General features: G+C 44.9%; 1 protein-coding gene across 8 annotated transcripts in view; it reads left to right on the top strand.

The window, feature by feature from the left end:
- The window catches only part of LOC123516296, a 32,767-nt gene extending 17,507 nt beyond the window's left edge, over positions 1-15,260 (top strand). For 5 of the 8 annotated variants that reach the window (XR_006678151.1, XM_045275571.1, XM_045275569.1 and 2 more), the window contains 2 exons: positions 14,603-14,800; positions 14,915-15,176. Coding sequence is in view for 5 of the 8 variants with exons in the window: in XM_045275571.1 (XP_045131506.1) it covers positions 14,603-14,800; positions 14,915-14,992 (276 nt within the window). In the remaining 3 variants the exon portion in view is untranslated. Of the gene's footprint in view, positions 1-10,258; positions 13,645-14,602; positions 14,801-14,914 lie in introns of those variants that run through there. The other 3 variants (XM_045275568.1, XR_006678153.1, XR_006678152.1) reach the window with 3 other exon arrangements.
- Positions 15,261-22,830: the final 7,570 nt, after the last annotated feature.

Below are 22,830 nucleotides of genomic sequence, written 5' to 3'. Positions count from 1 at the left end.
GGAGGAGTTCCTCATCTTAGTCACCTTTTGAACTGAGGTAGGACACATTGCTAGTATTTCCTCCTCTGGAAATTCATAAAGATCCTGACTATAAACACAACCTTTGCTATAATTAAAGGTGGGATGAGCCTTCACGGTCTCAAACATGCTGTCAGTAGGGCAGGGGAGATGTTGCAACATCCTTGCTTGTGTAATATCTTTAGCCTGCACGAGCACCCCCTTTCCGTATTTCTTCAGATTCCCCTCAGGAATCGTGCCGATCTCTTTGGACAGGTACCGGGAGGCATGTATGAAATTCCCGCGCCCATTTCTGTAGTACGCCACAAACCAACGTGGAGGCGGGATGTGGCGAACTTCTGGAACTGAATTCTCTAAGTAGCTTTCAAAAACATTTGGGATATAATCCAAGTCACTGTCTGAAATATTACGAGACTGGAGAAATTCAGTTTTAAAGCCAGAGCCGGCAAGATGCAGAGATGCTACATTTTCATAAGCCAACCGCGCTTCATCACATGACATAAACGTCACATAGCAGCGGTTTGAAGAAAAGTCCTTATCATAAACCAGTCGAATGCGAACAACTGTGCCATACGCCTTGAGAAGTGACTGCAAGGCGTGATAGGAAAATGATGGGTTAACATTTAACATCAAGAGGGAGTCATATGCAGCAGAAACGCAACCCTCAGAAGAACTCTCAGAACAGAAGACTGCTGCGGGAGGCCTTTGTGGAGGGGAATCCTCCTTCCCACTCAGACCTGAAGATGACGTCTCGCGGGCCAGGTCAGCCACCTCACGAGAACCTAAATGTGTTTTGTGTTTTCCCATAAAGAACAGCTACACAAAAGATTGGCTCCAGGGGCAAGGGAAACCATCTACTGGGACTACAATGGGAGGGAGCGCTGGCTGCCGTGGACGGGGTACCTCGTCCCCATGCGGACCAGTCGTTTAAAAAAAAAGGTTCCACATGATTCGAAAGTTTGTCCACGACAGAGCTGAGACCCCCCTCCCAAAGCATCCCAGCCTGGACACCCAACCATCCAGCACAGGACAGCCCCTATTGGGCGATCCCTTCACCGGATGGCTCCGCTGGTCCACTGGCAGCCTACGTAGGAACCATTTAGTTTGGCCCCTCACTGGCGACCTTACTAGCATGGGTAGCCCTCTCCCCCTCGAAAGGGTAGAGCAGGGGCCTAAGCCCCCTCTAGCCTCGCTCGCCAGGTCACAGGGGCACGCAAGTCCCCCCACCACGACAAGGCGGTTCCCATCTGGGGGAGAGAAATGCCAAGACTGGGGGAAGGTGTGAGAGGTCCAGATTGTGTTGTAAAGGTTTAATAATTTTGAAAGGGAATGGTGGCCGAGTTGTTGTAGCATGTTATATGTAATATTATCTGGACCGGGACTGGAGCCTTTACAGGATTTCAGGGCAAAGAGGAGTTCATCCAACGTAAACTCTGTGTTGTAGTCCGAGTTTACGCCTCCCGTGGCAAAGTTTGGGACTGTGAATTCTGCTGCCTCCTTGCGGGGAAGGAAGGCAGGGTCAAATGAGTTTGTGCTGCTTGCTTGTGCAAAATGTTGGGCTATTGTGTTGGCAATTTCATCTTTGTTGTCTATTAGTTGATTGTTTATTTTAAGAGTAGTGATGGGTGTATATGTTTTTTGTTATTCAAAATGTTTATTGTTTTCCAGACTTTAGATAAGGGAGTAGTGCGGTTAACACATGTGATAAACTGTCTGAATGAGTCTTTCTTTGCATTACGGATGACTTTCCTTGCCTGAGCCCTTGCCTTTCTATAGGCTATGAAATTTGCTTGACTGGGCTGCTGGCTGAAATACCTGTATCGTCTATTGCGCTCACGAAGTGCTTGTCGGCAATCCGTTGTCCACCATGAGACTCCATGCTTAGTGAAAACTGCAGAAGTCTTCGGAATACAAGCCTCAGCGGCGTGTAATATGGATTGTGTTGCGTTGCTGACCATCGTGTCAATGTCCTCGCCAGATATATCCACGTCGGCAACCCCACGGAAGGTTGCCCAGTCTGCTCTCTTGAAGTTAAACTTGGGAGGGCGGGGTGGGCGGGATGTCGCGTGCATAAGAGATGCAGATGGGCAGATGGTCACTTCCGTGGAGTCGTCGATGACTTCCCAGGAGAAGTCAGGGAGTATATTTGGCAGAGCAATGACAGATCAATGGCAGACGCGTTACCAGTCCGATCATCTACACGAGTCGCACTTCCATCGTTCAGAAGACAGAGGTTTGTCTGTAATAAAATGTTTACTATCTGCTCCCCACGTACACTTGACCTCTCACTTCTCCATTGTTGATGATGGGCGTTAAAGTCGCCAACAACTAGCCTGTTGCCCGGAAGCTGGCTAATTAGAGATGTAATATCATCATCAACAATGAAGGTATTGGGAGGCAAGTAAAGGGAACAGATAGCCAGATACATGTTGAATCTCACCCTGCACGCGACCGCTTCCAGAGGTGTATTCAACGTCACTTCTGTTTGTGTCAGTGTTTTGTGTATGTATATGGCAACGCCGTGGCACATCACAACTCCCGGTGTCTTCTCATCTGTTAATTATTTCTAGTCAGGTGAGTCACGGGCAGCCCTTCAAAAGGCTCGCCTGTCCACTGCACCTAAATAGTCATCTTCAAGCTTCTACAGTGGAACTGTAGAGGCCTTCGCGCCTCGTGGGGGGAACTCCGAGCTTTGCTGTCGGAGTTCTCTCCAGTCTGTGTAGCTCTACAAGAGACTATGCTAGGTGATAGTACTTATTCTAGTCCTCCTGGCTATCGTGCCACCACGGTTGCACAGCTATTCTAGTCCGTCAGGATATACCTGTTATCCCGTTACAACTTAACTCTCCCCTTCAAGTGGTTGCTGTTAAGGTCTTTATGGGACGACTGTACACCATTTGCAGTTTATATCTCCCTCCTCGGCTTCCTGTCTCCAGGAGTGAGCTTGACGGCCTGGTGCGTCAGCTGACTCCTTTTCTTTTGTTGGGAGATTTTAATGGCCGTCACCCACTGTGGGATGAAGGTGCTAGTAATCCCGTGGGGTTATAATCGGTTCTTTTATTGAGGATGAGGATTAGAGGTTTTAAATTCTGGGAATGTTACACATTTCCACAGTCCTACTGGGACTTTTACAGCTATCGATCTTTCTCTTTCTACATCTAATTCTTTACTCGATTTTAATTGGCGAGTCCTATCGAATTTACAGGATAGTGACCACTTTCCGATTTTACTGGAATCTGTGAATTCTGAGCCACAGTCCTGGCCCTCACGCTGGGTTTTAGACAAGGCAGATTGGCGTCGATTCACAGATCTTAGCTCTTTTATCCGTCTGCTGGCTGACTTTTCTACTTGTGCTGAGGCTGTTGATTATTTTACCGATTTTTTAATTTCTTTAGCGCTTCAGACAATCCCTAGAACGTCAGGTCGCTTTACTAAGCGTCCCGTTCCTTAGTGAAACGAAGCATGCACTGCAGTGGTGAAAGAGAAACGGGCAGCTTTCTCTCGTCTCCAGCGACATCGTGGGGACCTGCAGTGCCTGGAAGCTTTTCGGCGCTGCCGAGCTCGGGCCTGCCGCGTTTTGAAAGAAGCACAAAGAGCCTCGTGGAAAACCTATGTCTCTTCCATAAACGTCCGCACCCATCTTACGGATGTCTTCAACAAAGTCCGCCGAATTGCTGTGAAGTATTCTGCTCCTTCCCCACCAATTTTGTTGTCTGCTGGGCGAACGGTGGCAGACCCTAGGAATGTCGCCGATCTCTTCGCGGAGCACTTTGCCAGTGTTTTCCAGAGGCATCCTGCAGCTCCGGGCGCACGTCACCGCCAGAGAATAGAATCTCTCGGCATAAACTTTTCTTCGGCTGGAGGGGAGTCTTATAATTTCCCTTTCTCTGCTTCCGAGTTGCGGACTGCTTTGTTCCAGTGTCACGACTCTTCTCCTGGGCCAGATAATATACCTTATGCCTTCTTGCGCCACATGTCTGACAGTGCTTTTAACTTTCTTTTAAATCTTTATAATATGATTTGGCATACCGGTGACTTTCCATCTTCTTGGGCTGTGGCAGTGGTTCTCCCATTTTCGAAGCCTAGGAAAGATAATCTCCAAGCTACGAACTACCGTCCTATATCTTTGACATCCTGCATTTGTAAAGTTTTAGAAAAGATGGTAAATATAAGACTCATGTGGTATTTGGAGAGGGGAAGTACTTGTCACCGGTACAGTACGGCTTCCGAAAGATGAGGTCTACTACTGATGCTCTTTTATCCCTAGAGTCTTCCATTTGTGAGGCCTTCGCTAATCACCACCATCAAGTAACAGTCTTTTTTTACTGGAGAAGGCCTACGACACGGCTTGGTGCCATGGCATTTTACAGTCTTTGTTTAATTTTGGCCTTCGTGGCCATCTTCCTCTGTTTATCTAACAGTTTTTATCCAGACGTTTTTTACGGGTTCGAGTGGGGAGTGTTCTCTGAGGCTACTGCTCTAAATGACGGCGTTCCACAGGGAAGTATTCTTAGTGTTACATTATTTGCAGTCGCCATAAATGGTGTGATTGATACTCTCCCAGATGGCATTCACAGCTCCTTATATGTTGATGATTTATGTATTTCTTTTGCTGCTGCTAGGATGTCACTGATTGAGCGCAAGCTCCAACTGGCGATCAATAGGGTGTCCAGTTGGGCCAACATGAACGGTTTTCGATTCTCCACCTCGAAGACCGTAGCTATGCATTTCTGTCGCAACCGTGGTGTCCATCCAGACCCTGATTTATTTATACCTTACCAATAGACGCCTCTCATGCGTGGAGGCGTCTCGATATCTTGGCCTTTTATTTGACAACCGTCTCACCTGGGTTCCCCATTTCCATTCTCTTAAGGCGTCTTGTCGGCAGGCATTATCCCTTCTTCGGGTTTTAAGTCACACCTCTTGGGGAGCGGACAGGGACACGTTGCTGCTGCTTCACCGTACACTCATACTTCTGAAGCTGGATTACAGCTGTGAGATCTACTCATCCGCAACGGATGCACGACTACGCACGCTTGACCCCGTGCATCATGCTGGAGTCCGCTTGGCTACGGGTGCATTTCGGACATCTCCAATACCTAGCCTTCTAGTGGATGCTGGTTTCTGGCCGCTCGACCTCCGGCGCCAGTCTTCGATGGTTGGTTTCGCACCCACCGTCTTCCTGATTCTGTCCCCTGTGTGTCAATGTTGCGGGATTCGCACTCTCAGGCGTATGTCACTCGACCGAGTCTCCCTAAACCTTTTGGCCTACGAGTTGCAAATCTCATGGCAGCTCAGTACAAAAGGTGACTAAGATGAGGAACTCCTCCAACATGGTCCTTCTCACCTTTTTTGGGTCCACCCTTCCTGACCGTGTTAATATCGGTCCTATCAACCTTAGGGTGAGGCGCTTTGTTTCTCGCCCTCTTCAGTGCTTCTCATGCAATGGGTACGGTCACGGAAAAGCTCGTGTAAGGAAGCTTCCCGATGTGGTAATTGCTCTGCACTCGACTCGCATTCAGAGGAGCATTGCAATGGTGCAGCTTATTGTTTTCATTGTCGTGATGCTCACCAGGTACGTTCCAGGCAATGCCCCAGGTATCGCCTGGAGCAGGACATTCTACAGCTTGCCAATAGTCAGTTTATCAGCCTCGGTAGCGCCCGCCGTGAACTCCTGTACCGCCAGAAGGACGGTACTGGTGCGACATCCTATGCTTCATTGGCCGCTCGCTCTTCGGCTGAGTCTGCCTGTCCGAAGACAACTCCTCCTGCTACCTCTCGCTCTGTTGGGGCGGGTGGTCCTGTTTATCTGGCTAACAGGTTTGCCATTTTGGCTGATGACTCGGTTGAGTCATCTCTTAGAAGTGGCGAGAAAAATACGGACTTGACCAAAGTCATCCATGTAGGAAATGTCCATTTGCCACCTGTATCTCCTAAGCCTTTCAAGGGTCTAACTAAGCGGCACCGCGGCTCTGCGGAGTCGTTAGATTTAGCTCAGCATAAGCAGTTTAAGTTTTCTCCCGGTGCTCATAATCGTGAGTCCTCCAGGGACTGCTCTGCTAGGGTAGCTCCAGTAATTTCTGTCCAGCCTTCTGTGACGCCCTCCGTCTCAGATCGGGCTTCTTATGATAAGGACGGTCTGAGCATGGAGACGTCCGATGATATTGTCACAGCCGTCCCTCGTGGACCAACTGTATCGGAAAGTGTAGTCCTGCCTGATCTTTGTCCTCCGAGGACCAGTAAAAGTGATGATAGTTCGCATCACACACCGATAAGCCGAAAGGCTGATGTCCAACGACTCGGCACATCTCAAATCCCGGTGTCTTCTTGTCGTTTGATTATTTCTAGTCAGGTCAGTCACGGGCAGCCTCAAAAGGCTCGCTCGTCCACTGCACCCAAATAGTCGTCTTCAAGTTTCTACAATGGAACTGTAGAGGCCTTCGCGCCTCGTGGGGGGAACTCCGAGCTTTGCTGTCGGAGTTCTCTCCAGCCTGTGTAGCTCTACAAGAGACTATGATAGGTGATAGTACTTATTCTAGTCCTCCTGGCTATTGTGCCTTTTATAACACTCCTTTCCCTAACCAGGGCCACCACGGTGGCACAGCTATTCTAGTCCGTCAGGATATGCCTGTTATCCCGGTACAACTTAACTCTCCCCTTCAGGTGGTTGCTGTTAAGGTCTTTATGGGACGACTGTACAGCATCTGCAGTTTATATCTCAAGGTCTTTATGGGACGACTGTACACCATCTGCAGTTTATATCTCCCTCCTCGGCTTCCTGTCTCCAGGAGTGAGCTTGACGGCCTGGTGCGTTAGCTGACTCCGCCTTTTCTTTTGTTGGGAAATTTTAACGGCCGTCACCCATTGTGGGATGAAGGTGCTAGTAATCCTCGTGGGGTTTTAATCGGTTCTTTTATTGAGGATGAGGGATTGGAGATTTTAAATTCTGGGCATGTTACACATTTCCACAGTCCTACTGGGACTTTTACAGCTATCGATCTTTCTCTGTGTACATGTAATTCTTTCCTTGATTTTAGTTGGTGGGTCCTACTGGATTTGAACGGTAGTGACCATTTTCCGCAGTGCCTGGAAGCTTTTCGAGAGCTCGGGCCCGCCGCGTTTTGAAAGAGGCACAAAGAACCTCGTGGAAAGCCTATGTCTCTTCCATAAACGTCCGCACCCCTCTTACGGATGTCTTCAACAAAGTCCGCCGAATTTCTGGGAAGTATTCTGCTCCTTCCCCACCAATTTTGTTGTCTGCTGGACGAACGGTGGCAGACCCTAGGAATGTCGCCGACCTCTTCGCGGAGCACTTTGCCAGTGTTTCCCAGAGGCATCCTGCAGCTCCGGGCGCACGTCACCGCCAGAGAATGGAATCTCTCGGCATAAACTTTTCTTCCGCTGGAGGGGAGTCTTATAATGTCCCTTTCTCTGCTTCCAAGTTGCGGACTGCTTTGTCTCAGTGTCACGACTCTTCTCCTGGGCCAGATGATATACCTTATGCCTTATTGCGCCACATGTCTGACACTGCTTTTAACTTTCTTATAAATCTTTATAATATGATTTTGCATGCCAGGGGAAAGATAATCTCCAGGCTACGAACTACCGTCCTATATCTTTAACATCCTGCATTTGCAAAGTGTTAGAAAAGATGGTAAATATAAGACTCATGTGGTATTTGGAGAGGGGGAAGTACTTGTCACCGGTACAGTACGGCTTCCGAAAGATGAGGTCTACTACTGATGCTCTTTTATCCCTAGAGTCTTCCATTTGTGAGGCCTTCGCTAATCACCACCATCAGGTAACAGTCTTTTTGACCTGGAGAAGGCCTACGACACGGCTTGGTGTCATGGCATTTTACAGTCTCTCCGATGCTACAGCTTTAAATGACGGTGTCCCACAGGGAAGTATTCTTAGTGTTACGCTATTCGCAGTTGCAACATATGGTGTTATAGATACTCTACCGGATGGCGTTCACAGTTCTTTATATGTGGACGACTTGTGCATCTCTTTTGCTGCTGCTAGGATGTCACTGATTGGCCGCAAGTTTCAACTGGCGATCAATAGGGTGTCCAGTTGGGCCAACATGAACGGTTTTTGATTCTCCACCTCGAAGACCGTAGCCATGCATTTTTGTCGCAACCGTGGTGTCCATCCAGACCCGGATTTACACCTCGCCAATAGACGCCTCTCATGCGTGGAGGCGACTCGATATCTTGGCCTTTTATTTGACAACCTTCTCACCTGGGTTCCCAATTTTCGCTCTCTTAAGGGGTCTTGTCGGCAGGCACTATCCCTTCTTCGGGTTTTAAGTCATACCTCTTGGGGTCCGGACAGGGACACGTTGCTGTTGCTTCACCGTACACTCATACTTCCGAAGCTGGAATACGGCTCTGAGATCTACTCATCCGCAACGGATGCACGACTACGCTCGCTTGACCCCGTGCATCATGCCGGGGTCCGCTTGGGTACGGGTGCATTTCGGACATCTCCAATACCTAGCCTTCTAGTGGATGCTGGTTTCTGGCCGCTCGACCTCCGGCGCCAGTCTTCGATGCTCCGGTGTTGGTTTCGCACCCACCGTCTTCCCGATTCTGTCCCTTGTCTGTCAATGTTGCGGGACTCGCGTTCGCAGGCGTATGTCACTCGACCGAGTCTACCTAAACCTTTTGGCCTTCGAGTGGCAAATCTTATGGCGGACTTATCTATCGACCCCACTCCTGTCCTCTCTTTCCGGCTCCCACGAGTTGGTTATTGGCAGCTTCCTGTTGTGTCATTATGCCCTCCTACCATTGATGGCAAGAAGGATTTTCCCAGCTCTGTCCCACACGGTTTTAGAACACTTTTTATGCATTCTGATGATATCCCTGTTTTACTGATGGTTCCAAATCCGACGCAGGCGTTGGGTTTAGTGTGGTTTTCCCCTCTTTTTATCGGTCTGGCAGCCTTCCTTCGGTAGCCTCCGTCTTTACTGCGGAGCTGTCTGCCATAGTCCTAGCTTTACAGATAATTTTTACTCTCCCGGTTGCGTCTTTTACAATTTTTAGTGACTCGCAGTGCTCTTACTGCTCTCTCATCTTTTATTTCCCTTCACCCATTGGTTTTATCTGCCCTGTAGTGGCTCTATCTACTCACGAGACGAGGATATCGTGTTGGGTTCTGTTGGGTCCCTGGTCACGTTGGTGTTCCAGGGAATGAACACGCAGACCGCCTTGCTAAAGAGGTAGCAAGTCGCGCTTCATATCCTTCCCACATTCCGTTTCGAGATGTATTTCATGCAATTCGTGTGGCGATTGCAACAATTTGGCAGAGGAAATGGCTAACGGGGCTCGCAACCTCGAAAATGGGAGAGATTACTACATCCACACTCCCTCAATGGACTTACACCCATGTCCGGGATCACCGTGCACAGACTTTATTGGCGCGACTTCGTATAGGTCACACATACCTTACACAAAGGTACCTCCTGACCAGGGACCCACAACCTTACTGTGATGACTGCTTGGTGCTGCTCATCGTGCGGCACCTTTTGGTAGAGTGCCCTAGTTTGATCGAGTTACGACATCGCTACCTCTACCGCTGTCGCGGTAGAGATAGCGGTGTCTATTATATCTCAAAGGTCCTTGGACCAGAGTGCCTGGCCCAGGGCCATGGCATTTTAAGGTTTTTGGGAGAAGCAGGCCTTCTCCCAAAGCTGTGAATTTAATTTAATTTTATTCTATGTATTTTAATGTTTTATATGGTTTTATAGTTTATTTTTAGTTCTTACTTTTTTACTTGTATTGTTCTTAATTACTTTTACTTAGTTTTTTTTAGATACACGTTAGTGGCAGTCAATTTATAGTAGCGACGCCAAATGACCTTAGTCGTTGCGGCGCCTTATTTTAAAATCCATCTATCCACAGCAACACCGGCGTTCTTCACCTGTAAGAATTAAAATAGGTGATTCAGTAATTGTTAAGGTCCCTGAGAGAAACGCAATGTTAGCTTCTAAATTTGTTGGACCACATCTGGTAGTAATCGAACTCCACGGACATAATTTTGAAATACTAGAACCATTGCTAAACACGCTGGAAGTAGTGCACTGCGATGGGCTTAAATGGACCGATGCCAAGCCTAATCTAGATTTAGTTGAAACAGCCTATGTGGAAAAAACTACTCGGCTTGGTGGTGCTCATGGTGTTGCAACCCATGATTATAATCTTCGTCCTCATAATTAAATCTCTTAAATCTATTCCAGAGATGTTTACCCTCTTGGTAATCCTTGTTCTGCATGCGAGCGTCACCTTAAAGCCTGCACTTCTCAAGCCAGGAGCTCTGACCGGACATCTGGGTAGAGTCTACCTGGTTGAAGACGCTTTGTGGGTTACCTAGCCCCACGAGTCTCTGGTGGAAATACTAGAGAGGCTGTGAGATGTCGCAGGCCAGCTCAACGCTGCTTTGGGAAATTTGGAAAAAGAATTCCCGGACGATTCCAAGGAGCCCAATGAGATCCTGTATCTTTTGCATGATCGGATGCGCTATGTAAATGACACGATAACCTTAGCTTTAGAAAATTATGAAAGTCTGTTTGTCACTAACTGCACTAAAAGAGGATTGATTGATGGAATAGGTAAACTGTCTCAAATGTTGTTTGGAACAGCAATGAATGAGGATGTAGATGAGCTGAAAAATATATATAACCAATTAATGTTTGTAGCTAAAGCTAACAACAAAGCTATCAACTTATATTACAGAAATATTGCTCGGCTGGAAAAGCAGATAAGTGAACTAGCTTCTTATACAAATCTTCTTGGACGCTCAGTAAATGAGATGTTAAGAAAATTAGATTCTTTGTATGAATATTCTGTTATAGGACATGCTTTGTCTGCTTTGGAGAATGTTGTTCCATCTCTTTTGCACACTGATCACAGAATTACAATGAATATCGTGGATGCAGCCATGGGTTGGGTTACCACTTCTTTTTTTCCAGAAAAGGACTTTAAATGTACCTTGGAAATTGGAAGAAGGGTTTATAATCTATCCCCTTTATTTGATGAACAGTTGATCCATCATTATTACCCATTGGTAAAATCTGTCTTACAACAGAAGCAATAGTCATTCACGTACCTTTCAAGTCAAAGGACATATTTGAATCGTACAGATTGGAACCTTTCCCTTTTACAGTAAATAATAATGTAATGATAATGGTCGCAGAAAGCTCTATGGTACTTGTAAAAGATTATTTTTCAGTGTACGCGGCTGATACATTCTCAGCACTTGGTGAATGTCGGTCTGTGTATCAGAACTTGTATTTCTGCCCATCATCTCTTTTCACCTTCCTACCCACAAAGAAGAGTGGTATTTGTGAGGTAGTGTTGACTAAAAAGGATGCTTCAGCAGCTCTTTCTCTCTGTCCATACAAACAGCTAGTACCTAAAATAATATTTCACAAGTTTTCATGAACACCACTACTTCTTTTTCACTGAATCTCTATGTATCAGTGATGTGTTCTAATGGTTCTGCGTATCAGGAAGTTTCAGGTCACTTTGCAGAACTGAACGTATGTTATTTAAAATCTAACAATTTTCATGTTTTTCCTGAAAATATCATGGTTTTATTTTTTAACATAACTGTGTGCGTCCATCGTGTGGTGCTGCTGGGATTAAGTGACTCGGTGAACTCAGTGACATTATGAACTCATTCCTAAGTTTAAAACACACTTCCATATGAACTTGTACGTTGTGTAAGGACAGACAGCACTTTGTAAGTTTTGTACATAATATACAAACTTTTATTATTCTGAGTTATTCCTTCTAACCCTGGGTTGCTTAACAACACCAAAAAACTAGCATAAAAACGTTTAACGCTCAACACCTCTCTCTCTTTTTTTATATTTATACTGATCAAATGTACAGGGAAAACAACTTCTACATTACATAAGAACGTTGTTTTTACAGACTAAAGGGTACAGGGTTAGTGCAACCTATCTTAAAATTTAACCCTGGTGATGTATATTACATTCTGTATGTACAACAATAACTTATATTGTAACACTGAATATACTACGTTCACTGTACATGATTCACCCTTGCCTCAGTAACCAATGGTTCACTTGCACTTTAAATGTTTGAGTGTTTGTGTCACTGAGGTTTATCTCCTGTGAGGCCAACAGTGTTCCATTTTCTTGCACACGAGTTTATATATTGTCTCTGGTGATGCCATGTCCTGCATCGGGTCAGCAGGAGCTCACCAGGTGTCTGGGTGACCATGCAGGTGGTGACCTGAGGGGAGCGTGCAGGCAGATGAAGCTCCTGCATGTGGCTCACTCTTTCCACCTGCACTACTTTGTACATCACCGTGAGTCCCGCCACGTCACGGCGATGCTGGAGGGTGTGGAGTCGTGGCTGCTGCCCAGCAGTGTCCCTGATAAGCCTTGCTGCTCGGTTCTGTACTTTGTCCAGGAGGATGAGGTGTTTGCTGGCGGAGCCGCCCCCCGCAAGGCATGAGAACTCCAGGGAGGACCTTACTTGTGCTTTATAGAGCAGCTCTAGCCCCTCACCATCCAGCAACCACGACATTCTTCGGAGTGAGGCGAGCTTCCCGGAGGCTGCCCTGGCAAGGCACTCAATGTGGGTCCTGAAGGTCAATCCTTGGTCGTAGGTGACCCCCAGCACCTCTACCTCCTCTTGTGGTGAAAGTGTTGCCCCGTTGAAGTTTATGCGCATGGTTGAGCGTGACCTTGAGACGAGGAGCAGCTGTGTTTTCTGTGGGGCGAACTTAACTTGCCAGGTGTTGCCCCAGGCCACGATGCGGCACAACCTGTCCTCCAGCTGCCTTGCTGCTTCAGGCTCCTCCTCTGCCTGGTAACTCTTAGTCAGAGTTACATCATCAGCGTAAGCCCTTGCGCTGGGGATGAGGTGCAGCAGGTCGTTGATGTAGATGTTCCACAGCAGAGGGCCGAGGCAACTTCCCTGTGGTACACCTGCCTGGATGGGCTGCACCTCTGACTCCTGGCCGCTGACAGTCACTCTCAGGTGTCTGTTGCTGAGATAATCCTCCAGCAGAGACAGGAGTGCACCATCAATGCCAGTTGCACGAATTTTAGTGATCAGGGCTTTGTGCCACACCCGGTCGAAAGCGCCTTCAATATCCAGTGCCACGACGGCTGTGGTCTTGCCCTGATCAAGTGCAGCACTCAATTGGGTGGCAAGCAGCAGATGTAGGTCTGCCGCGGATCTACCCTGCCGAAAACCAAACTGCCTGACGCACAGAAAATGGTGTTTCTCTAGGTGCTCTCTCTCTCTCTCTCTCTCTCTCTCTCTCTCTCTCTCTCTCTCTCTCTCTCTCTCTCTCTCTCTGACACACACTTTAATGTATACGGACTCACTCAGCGAGAACGAACAGAGAGGCTTATTATTAGGTTTGGAGACCGATTCACTTGGATCTCATTTGGGTTGGGTATCAGCAGCCTTGATGATCACCTGTTTTCAGCATCAATTGCCTTGTTGACCTGATGACCTGAGCACCAATCGCTTACGGACCAAATGACTCTAAACCAGGAAGCTTGACTCTTGAATCATTGTTGTTGTTACTACTACTACTACTACTACTACTACTACTACTACTACTACTACTAATGTTACTACTACTACTACTACTACTACCACTGCTACTACTACTACTACTACCACCACTACTACTTTACTACTACTACTACTACTGCACTGCTACTGCTGCTACTGCTGCTACTGCTGCTGCTACTGCTACTGCTGCTGCACTGCTGCTACTGCTACTGCTGCTGCCACCACCACCACCACCACTGCCACCACCACTGCACTGCACTGCTGCTGCTGACAACAACACCACCACACCACCACTTTGTCACCACCACCACCACCACTACCACTGCAACTACCACACTGCACCACCACTACACTGCTGCACCACAACCACCACTCAACAACACCACCACCACCACCACCACTGCACCACCACCACACACCACCACCACCAACACCACCAACCACCACCACCACCACCACCACCACACCACCACCACCACCAACCACCACCACCACACCACCACACCACCACCACCACCACCACCAACCACCACCACCACCACCACCACCACCACCACCACCACACACCACCACCACCACCACCACCACACCACCACCACCACCACCACCACCACCACCACCACCACCACCACCACACCACCACCACCACCACCACCACCACCACCACCACCACCACCACCACCACCACCACCACCACCACCACCACCACTGCACCACCACCACCACCACCACCACTACCACCACCACTGCACCACCACACCACCACTGCCACCACCACCACCACTGCCACCACCACCACTGCTGCTACTGCTGCTGCTACTGCTACTGCTACTGCTGCTACTGCTGCTGCTGCTGCTGCTGCTGCTATAATTTTGCTATTATTATTTTTATTATTATTATTATTATTATTATTATTATTATTATTATTATTATTATTATTATTATCATCATTATCATCATTATTAATGTTATTATCCTTGTCATCATTGTCTTCTTGGTGATGATATTCTGCCTTTCAGGATGATCCGATTCTGATCACCCCCTTCCTGATCAAGAACACAATTGTGATAGCCCTAAATATCATCATCTGCATTATTGTTGTGGTGTTTCTGTATCTATTAAACTTACTTTTGATGGTCGCCTATGCTTACTGTTACGGGGCGATTATCTTCATGTGGACCTACTTCTTGCTAACCGTCAGGGCTTACTATTATGAGGTATGGTACTTTTACTATGATGAAATATAATGCACTCTCATTATTCTGAATAGTTGATATTTGCTTGAAGGTGATGAGGTATTTACTCTAATTCATTCTTATTCTTATTCCCAGCTGAAGCGTGGCAAATCAGACGACCATCACAGGTTGGCTGAACACTGTCAAGTCGAAAACGGCCACATCGATATATAAGCTGTGAAACAATGCATTCAAAACAGAATACTTAACTCAAGAATCGAATAGTTACTTATTCAATGTCATTATTGTTGTCATTGTATTATTATTATTATTATTATTATTATCAGTAATAGTAGTAGTAGTGGTAGTACTAAGGAGGCGGTGCCGTAGTGGATAAGGTGTGAGCGTGGGATCGGGCAGGCGTCCACGCATAGGTTCGAATCCCACCACATACCACTTTGAAGCTATGCCATTTGTGGTGCGGTTTGATGTTAGCTACATGTCACCATGATACCCAGGTTCTAGGTGGTTACAACAAAGATGCGCTTGGGTGGTGATAAGAGCTTTAATATGGGTACCACTATAAATAAAATGCCTGCTCCACTAATGGGCGGAAGCTGAACAGCACTTCCCACATATACTATTCAAGTATGCCTACAGGCCCCATAGGCCATAATATAAAGAAAAAATGTAGTAGTAGTAGAACTAGTAATAGTATTTTATTCTTAATAGACAATAATCCATTTTGAATAAAGATGTGTTCATCTAATTTTATATCATAGTGTGTGTGTGTGTGTGTGTGTGTGTGTGTGTGTGTGTGTGTGTGTGTGTGTGTGTGTGTGTGTGTGCATATTTTTTTCATTTTTCTGTTTAAGAACGAAAACTGGCCAAGGACAAAAAAAAAAAAAAAAAATCGACTGAACAGAAAGGCCCACTGTCAGTCCCCGAACAGGATCGAGAGTTAGCCACGAGAATTAGACAAATGTCTTGAAACCACCCTCTTTAATGGGTTCAGGCACTACCTTCTAGACGAGAAGGCCCTGAGTCTCGGATCGATGACATCACAGAAAGACCCTCTCCCGCGCTCTGCAGACTTACCCGTGTTTCCCGTTTTTTTTTTTTTTTTTCTCATTCTGTCTCCGGTACAGCTCTCCAACAATCATTATGTTTTAAAATAAGTGTTACTATTGTTTTTTTTTCTGCATCACTCACTTTTCAAGTTTCTTTAGGAGTTTCTTTAATAGTAATTTTAAGAAAACATCAAATACTTTAAGAACTTCGTACAATATTACCATGTTGGAATGATAATAGTAATAATATTACACTACTATACTACTACTACTACTAGTAATGGATAATAATGCACACTAACTACAAAAAAATATTTATTAAATATATTTCAGCATAGAAATGTTGGTTGCCCTTTATCAGTATACTGACCTCAGTGTTCAAGTGTTGACAGTTTTCTGTTTTTTACAATACTGAATTATTGCACACTACAAAAATGTTTGTTGAATAAATTTCAGCATAGAAATGTTGGTTGCCTTTTAACAGTATACTGGCCTCAGTGTTCAAGTGTTGACAGTTTTCTCTTATAGCTATCCTGAATTATTGCACACTATATACAAAAATATTTGTTGAATAAATTTCACAATAAAACTGTTTATCAGTATACTGGCCTCAGTCACTGCGTTGTGCCTCAGTGTTCAAGTGTTGTGAGTTTTCTTTTTTTGTTGTTCTGAATTATTGTATTATTGTAGGTCTTTGAGAAATTATTTAATAAAATATTTGCTATTGGCCAGATACACATCCTCAGTAGTTTCTCCACTGATGCTTTGCAGGAGCAACACTCACTCATATCAAAAGCCTTTTCCTGAACATTTAATCCTAACTGAACAAGAATTTCTCTTTGATTGTTGCACTATAAAAGTTGTCTTGAAGTTGCCAATAAGGGCCTCAAACACTTGGTAGGTAGATTGAGCCACAGACACATTGTAATTAGTCCCACTCATCTTCCTATACTGTGAGAACCTATACTCCAGATTGTGTGTTTGAAATTTTCCAAGTAGCACATACTGAAAATTCTGGTGTTGCAGCAGATAGTCACACAATTTTATCAGTGTTGATGTAGTGTGTCTAAGAACAAAACATGTCTCTCTTGATAATTAACCTGACCTTTCCTTCTGAACCTCCAACTCTTCCCAGGCCTTAAGCCACTGATCAAAATTACTTAAAAATAACAGATTTTGGTCAACTGAGGAATGCTGCCTAATAGGGTTAAATTTTTCCTGACGAAGGTAAACACCTTTGTCTGGAGTTTTCACATTTACTATCTGCCACCATGATATTTGTTCCAAGAAAGCAACAGTACCTGATTCATCAGAATTATTCATTATTTTCAGTGCTGCAACACTTTTGTCATCAAATAATCTTACAACTAACTGCACATTTTGCCTTTCTAAATTAGTAGGAAAAAGCACATTCTCAGACAAACCTGGAGCTAGTTTAACACACTGACTGCGTTCCTTTATGTATAGTTGCTTTAGTGGCAGAATTTTTGCTTCATATTGATTTTGAAAGTCAGATGGTGAAGGTATGACAAAACTTTGGATAGGATTTCTCTGATTCAACCAATTATTCCTTATGCACTTCAATAAATGAACTGAATCAAAAAGTAAGAAAAGTGGCATACTTGAATCACAGGGATGTGGTATGGAGGTTCTTCCTTCCTTCCACTCTTATATATGGGAACCACCTCAGCTCTTTTCCATTCTACTGGTACTGTTCCATTTTCTATTGAGCATTTTATGATGTATATAGGACTTGCTAGTTCTTCCCTACATTCTTTCAGTATTCTGCCTGAGACTTCATCTGGTCCCATTGCCTTGTCTTCATCCAGTTCCTTCATTAATTCTTTTATTTCAAGCTTGGTTACTTTAATCTCTTTCATATAGACTGTCTCTCTATTACCCTGTGGCCTTTCAAATTTAGATTCCTTAGTAAAGACTTCCTCAACTCCCGGTGTCTTCTCGTCGTTTGATTATTTCTATTCATGTCAGTCACGGTCAGCCTCAAAAGGCTAGCTCGTCCACTGCACCCAAATAGTCGTCTTCAAGCTTCTACAGTGGAACTGTAGAGGCCTTCGCGCCTCGTGGGGGGGAACTCCAAGCTTTGCTGTCAGAGTTCTCTCCAACCTGTGTAGCTCTACAAGAGACTATGATAGGTTATAGTACTTATTCAAGTCCTCCTGGCTATCGTACCTTTTTTAACACTCCTGTCCCTGACCAGGGCCACCACGGTGGCACAGCTACTCTAGTCCGTCAGGATATACCTGTTATCCCGGTACAACCTAACTCTCCCCTTCAGGTGGTTGCTGTTAAGGTCTTTATGGGACGACTGTACACCATCTGCAGTTTATATCTCCCTCCTCGGCTTCCTGTCTTCAGGGGTGAGCTTGACGGCCTGGTGCGTCAGCTGACTCCGCCTTTTCTTTTGTTGGGAGATTTTAACGGCCGTCACCCATTGTGGGATGAAGGTGCTAGTAATCCTCGTGGGGTTTTAATCTGTTCTTTTATTGAGGATGAGGGATTGGAGATTTTAAATTCTGGGGATGTTAGACATTTCCACAGTCCTACTGGGACTTTTACAGCTATCGATCTTTCTCTTTGTATATCTAATTCTTTCCTTGATTTTAATTGGCGAGTCCTACCGGATTTACACGGTAGTGACCACTTTCCGATTTTATTGGAATCTGTGAAATCTGAGCCACAGTCCCGGCCCCCACGCTGGGTTTTAGAAAAGGCAGATTGGCGTCGATTCACAGACCTTAACTCTTTTATCCGTCCGCTGGCTGACTTTTTTACTTGTGCTGAGGCTGTTTATTATTTTACCTATTTTTCAATTTCTTTAGCGCTTCAGACAATCCCTAGGACGTCAGGTCGCTTTACTAAGCGTCCCGTTCCTTGGTGGAACACAGCATGCACTGCAGCGGTGAAAGATAAACGGGCAGCTTTCTCTCATCTCCGGCGACATCGTGGGGACCCGCAGTGCCTGGAATCTTTTCGGCGCTGCCGAGCTCAGGCCCGCCGCGTTTTGAAAGAAGCACAAAGAACCTCTTGGAAAGCTTATGTGTCTTCCATTAATGCCCATACTCCTCTTACGGATGTCTTTAACAAAGTCCACCGGTCCTCGGAGGACGAGGCAGGACTGCACTTTCCGATACAGTGGGCCCACGAGGGACGGCTGTGACAATATCATCGGACGTCTCCATGCTCAGACCGTCCTCATCACAAGAAGCCCGATCTGAGACGGAGGGCGTCACAGGAGGCTGGACAGAAACTACTGGAGCTACCATTGCAGAACGGTCCCTCGAGGACTCACGATCACGTACACCGGGAGAAACTTTAGACTGTTTAGGCTGAGCTAAATCTATCGACTCCGCGGAGCCTCGGTGCCGTTTGGTCAGGCCCTTCAAAGGCTTAGGCGATACAGGTGGCAAATGGACATCTACTACATGGGTGACTTTGGTCAAGTCCGTATTTGTCTCGTCACTTCTAAGAGTTGACTCCACCGAATCATCGGACAATAGGACAAACCTATTGGCCAAATGAACAGGACCACCCGCCCCAACAGAGCGAGAGGTAGCAGGAGTTGTCGTCTTCGGACCGGCCAACTCAGCAGAAGAGCGAGCGGCCAATGCAGCATAGGATGTCGTACCTGTATCGTCCGTCTGGCGGTACAGGAGTTCACGGCGGGCGCTACATAGACTTATGAACTGAGTGTTAGCAAGTTGTAGAATGTCCTGCTCCAGGCGATACCTGGGGCATTGCCTGGAACGTACCTGGTGAGCATCACGGCAATGGAAACAATAAGCTGCACCATTGCAATGCTCCTCTGAATGTGAGTCGAGTGCAGAGCAATTACCACATCGGGAAGCTTCCTTACACGAGCTTTTCCCGTGACCGTACCCATAGCATGAGAAGCACTGAAGAGGGCGAGAAACAAAGCGCCTCACCCTAAGGTTGATAGGACCGATATGAACACGGTCAGGAAGGGTGGAACCAAAAAAGGTGAGAAGGACCATGTTGGAAGAGTTCCTCATCTTAGTCACCTTTTGTACTGAGCTAGGGCACATTGCTAGTATTTCCTCTTCTGGGAATTCATAGAGGTCTTGACTATAAACACAACCTTTGCTATAGTTAAAGGTGAGATAAGCCTTAACAGTCTCAAACATGCTGTCAGAAGAGCATGGGAGATGTTGCAACATCCTAGCTTGCGTAAGATCTTTTGCTCGCACAAGCACCCCCTTCCCGTACTTCTTCAGATTCCCCTCAGGAATCGTGCCTATTTCTTTGGACAGGTACCGGGAGGCATGGATGGATATATATATATATATATATATATATATATATATATATATATATATATATATATATATATATATATATATATATATATATATATATATATATATATATATATATATATATATATATATATATATATATATATATATATATATATATATATATATATATATATATATATATATATATATATATATATATATATATATATATATATATATATATATATATATATATATATATATATATATATATATATATATATATATATATATATATATATATATATATATATATATATATATATATATATATATATATATATATATATATATATATATATATATATATATATATATATATATATATATATATATATATATATATATATATATATATATATATATATATATATATATATATATATATATATATATATATATACTGATCAGTTATCACATTTATTATATGTAAGAAACAATACAGATGGCCCCCCAGATGGGAACCGCCTTGTCGTGGTGGGGGGGCTTGCGTGCCCCTGTGACCTGCCGAGCTAGGCTAGAAGGGTCTTAGGCCCCTGCTCTGCCCTTTCGAGGGGGAGAGGGCTACCCATGCTAGTAAGGTCGCCAGTGAGGGGCCAGACTAAATGGTTCCTACGCAGGCTGCCAGTGGACAGCGGATCCACCCGCTGGAGGGATCACCCAATAGGGGCCGTCCTGTGCTGAATGGTTGGGTGTCCAGGCTGGGATGCTTTGGGAGGGGGGTCTCAGCTCTGTCGTGGACAAACATTCGTAGCATGTAGGGCTTTTTTTTTTTTAAATGACTGGTCCGCATGGGGACGAGGTACCCCGTCCACGGCAGCCAGCGCTCCCTCCCATTGTAGTCCCAGTAGGTGGTTTCCCTATGCCCCTGGAGCCAATTTTTTGTGTAACTTTATACATATGGTTAAACACAAAATGCTGTCAGGTTCTCGTGAGGTGGCTGACCTGGCCCGCGAGACGTCATCTTCAGGTCTGAGTGGGAAGATATTATATTCGATTTTATTGTACTTTGTGTTTTAGCAACTTTTAATTGTATTGGTTTTATTGTTTTTAATTTTTTTATAATTATTTTTCTTTATATTTCTTTTTTGTTTTTAAAAAATTTTCGTATATTTTAAAATTTTGGTAGCGGCGCCAAATGACCCTGGCTGTTGCCGCGCCTACATTAATATCCATCCATCCATCCTCGCTAAAGATGCAGCAAGTCGCGCTCCATCTCCTGCCTCTGTTTCGAGATGTATTTGATCTTATTCGTAAGACTGTCGCAGCAATATGGCAGAGGAGATGGCTAACGGGGGTCGCAACCTCGAAAATGGGAGAGATCACTACTTCCACTCTCCCTCAGTGGACATACTCCCATGTCCGGGATCGCCGTGCACAGACTTTATTGGCGCGATTACGTATAGGTCACACGTACCTTACAAATAGGTACCTGCTGACCAGGGACCCTCAACCTTACTGTGAAGACTGCCTGGTGCCACTCACAGTACGGCACCTACTTGTGGAGTGCCCTAGTTTACTAGACCTGCGACACCGCTACCTCTACCGCTGTTGCAGTAGAGATAGCGGTGTCTATCACCTCTATCAGGTCCTTTGACCAGCATGTCTGGCCCTTGGCCATTATTTATTCGGTTTTTTGGGAGAGGCTGGCCTTCTCCCTTATTTGTGAATTTTAGAATTTTATTTATGTATTTTGATATTTTATTCGATTTTATTGTACTTTTAGTATTTTAGCAACTTTTAATTGTATTGGTTTTATTGTTTTTAGTTTTTTTTATAATTATTTTTCTTTATTTTTCTTTTTTGTTTTTAAATATTTTTCGTATATTTAAAAATTTTGGTAGCGGTGCCAAATGACCCTGGCTGTTGCGGCGCCTACATCAATATCCATCCATCCATCCATCCTGAATCTCACGCACTTTATATCTCTGCCCGGAATCATGCCAAGTCTGTTCTTCAGCTTGCCAAACACTACTTCAAGTAGAAAATGTCAAAATCTTCCAAACTCAAACTCCTCTCCAGACGTCTTGCATCTAGCCAAAAACATCTCCAATAACTTCACTTTTTCATCTTTCCTCCTTTATTTCATCCTGATGGCATCTCTTCTGTCTCTAAAGATGAACTCTTCTCTCAAACCTTTGCTCACAACTCCACCTTGGATGATTCTGGGCTTGTCCCTCCCTCTCCTAATCTCTTTGACTATTTCATGTCTACAATTAAATTCTTCGTAATGATGTTTTCGATGCCCCCACTGGCCTAAACCCTCAGAAGGCTTATGGTCCTGATAGAGTCCCTCCTATTGTTCTCATAAACTCTGCTTCCGTGCTTGCACCTTACCTGGCTAAACTCTTAAATAAGGTAAACCAAAGATTTAAAGCTAGTAGACTTCATAAGTTTTTACATGAATGGCAAAAGGTTACAAGTGATTCCTTCTTTTTGGGCATTGTTGCACATTGCCATCTTGACATAGATGTAGGTAGTATTGAACACTTATTTGAGGATGGGGTGGAATATGTTTTTAACAAGGGTTATCTCTCAGGAAATTGCTGAATTGTTAGAGCTTAAAGCGATCATAGAAACCCAAAAAACAAGATGAACAAATAATTTTCCCTACATTTTTTAGGAAGAAAAAGAATGGAGAATTCAGAATGGTCCTTAATTTGGA

Source organism: Portunus trituberculatus, chromosome 40 (genome assembly GCF_017591435.1).
Source record: "Portunus trituberculatus isolate SZX2019 chromosome 40, ASM1759143v1, whole genome shotgun sequence".
Taxonomy (NCBI): domain Eukaryota; kingdom Metazoa; phylum Arthropoda; class Malacostraca; order Decapoda; family Portunidae; genus Portunus; species Portunus trituberculatus.
Note: the sequence above shows the minus strand (reverse complement) of the source record. Positions and strands in the feature narration are given on the sequence as shown.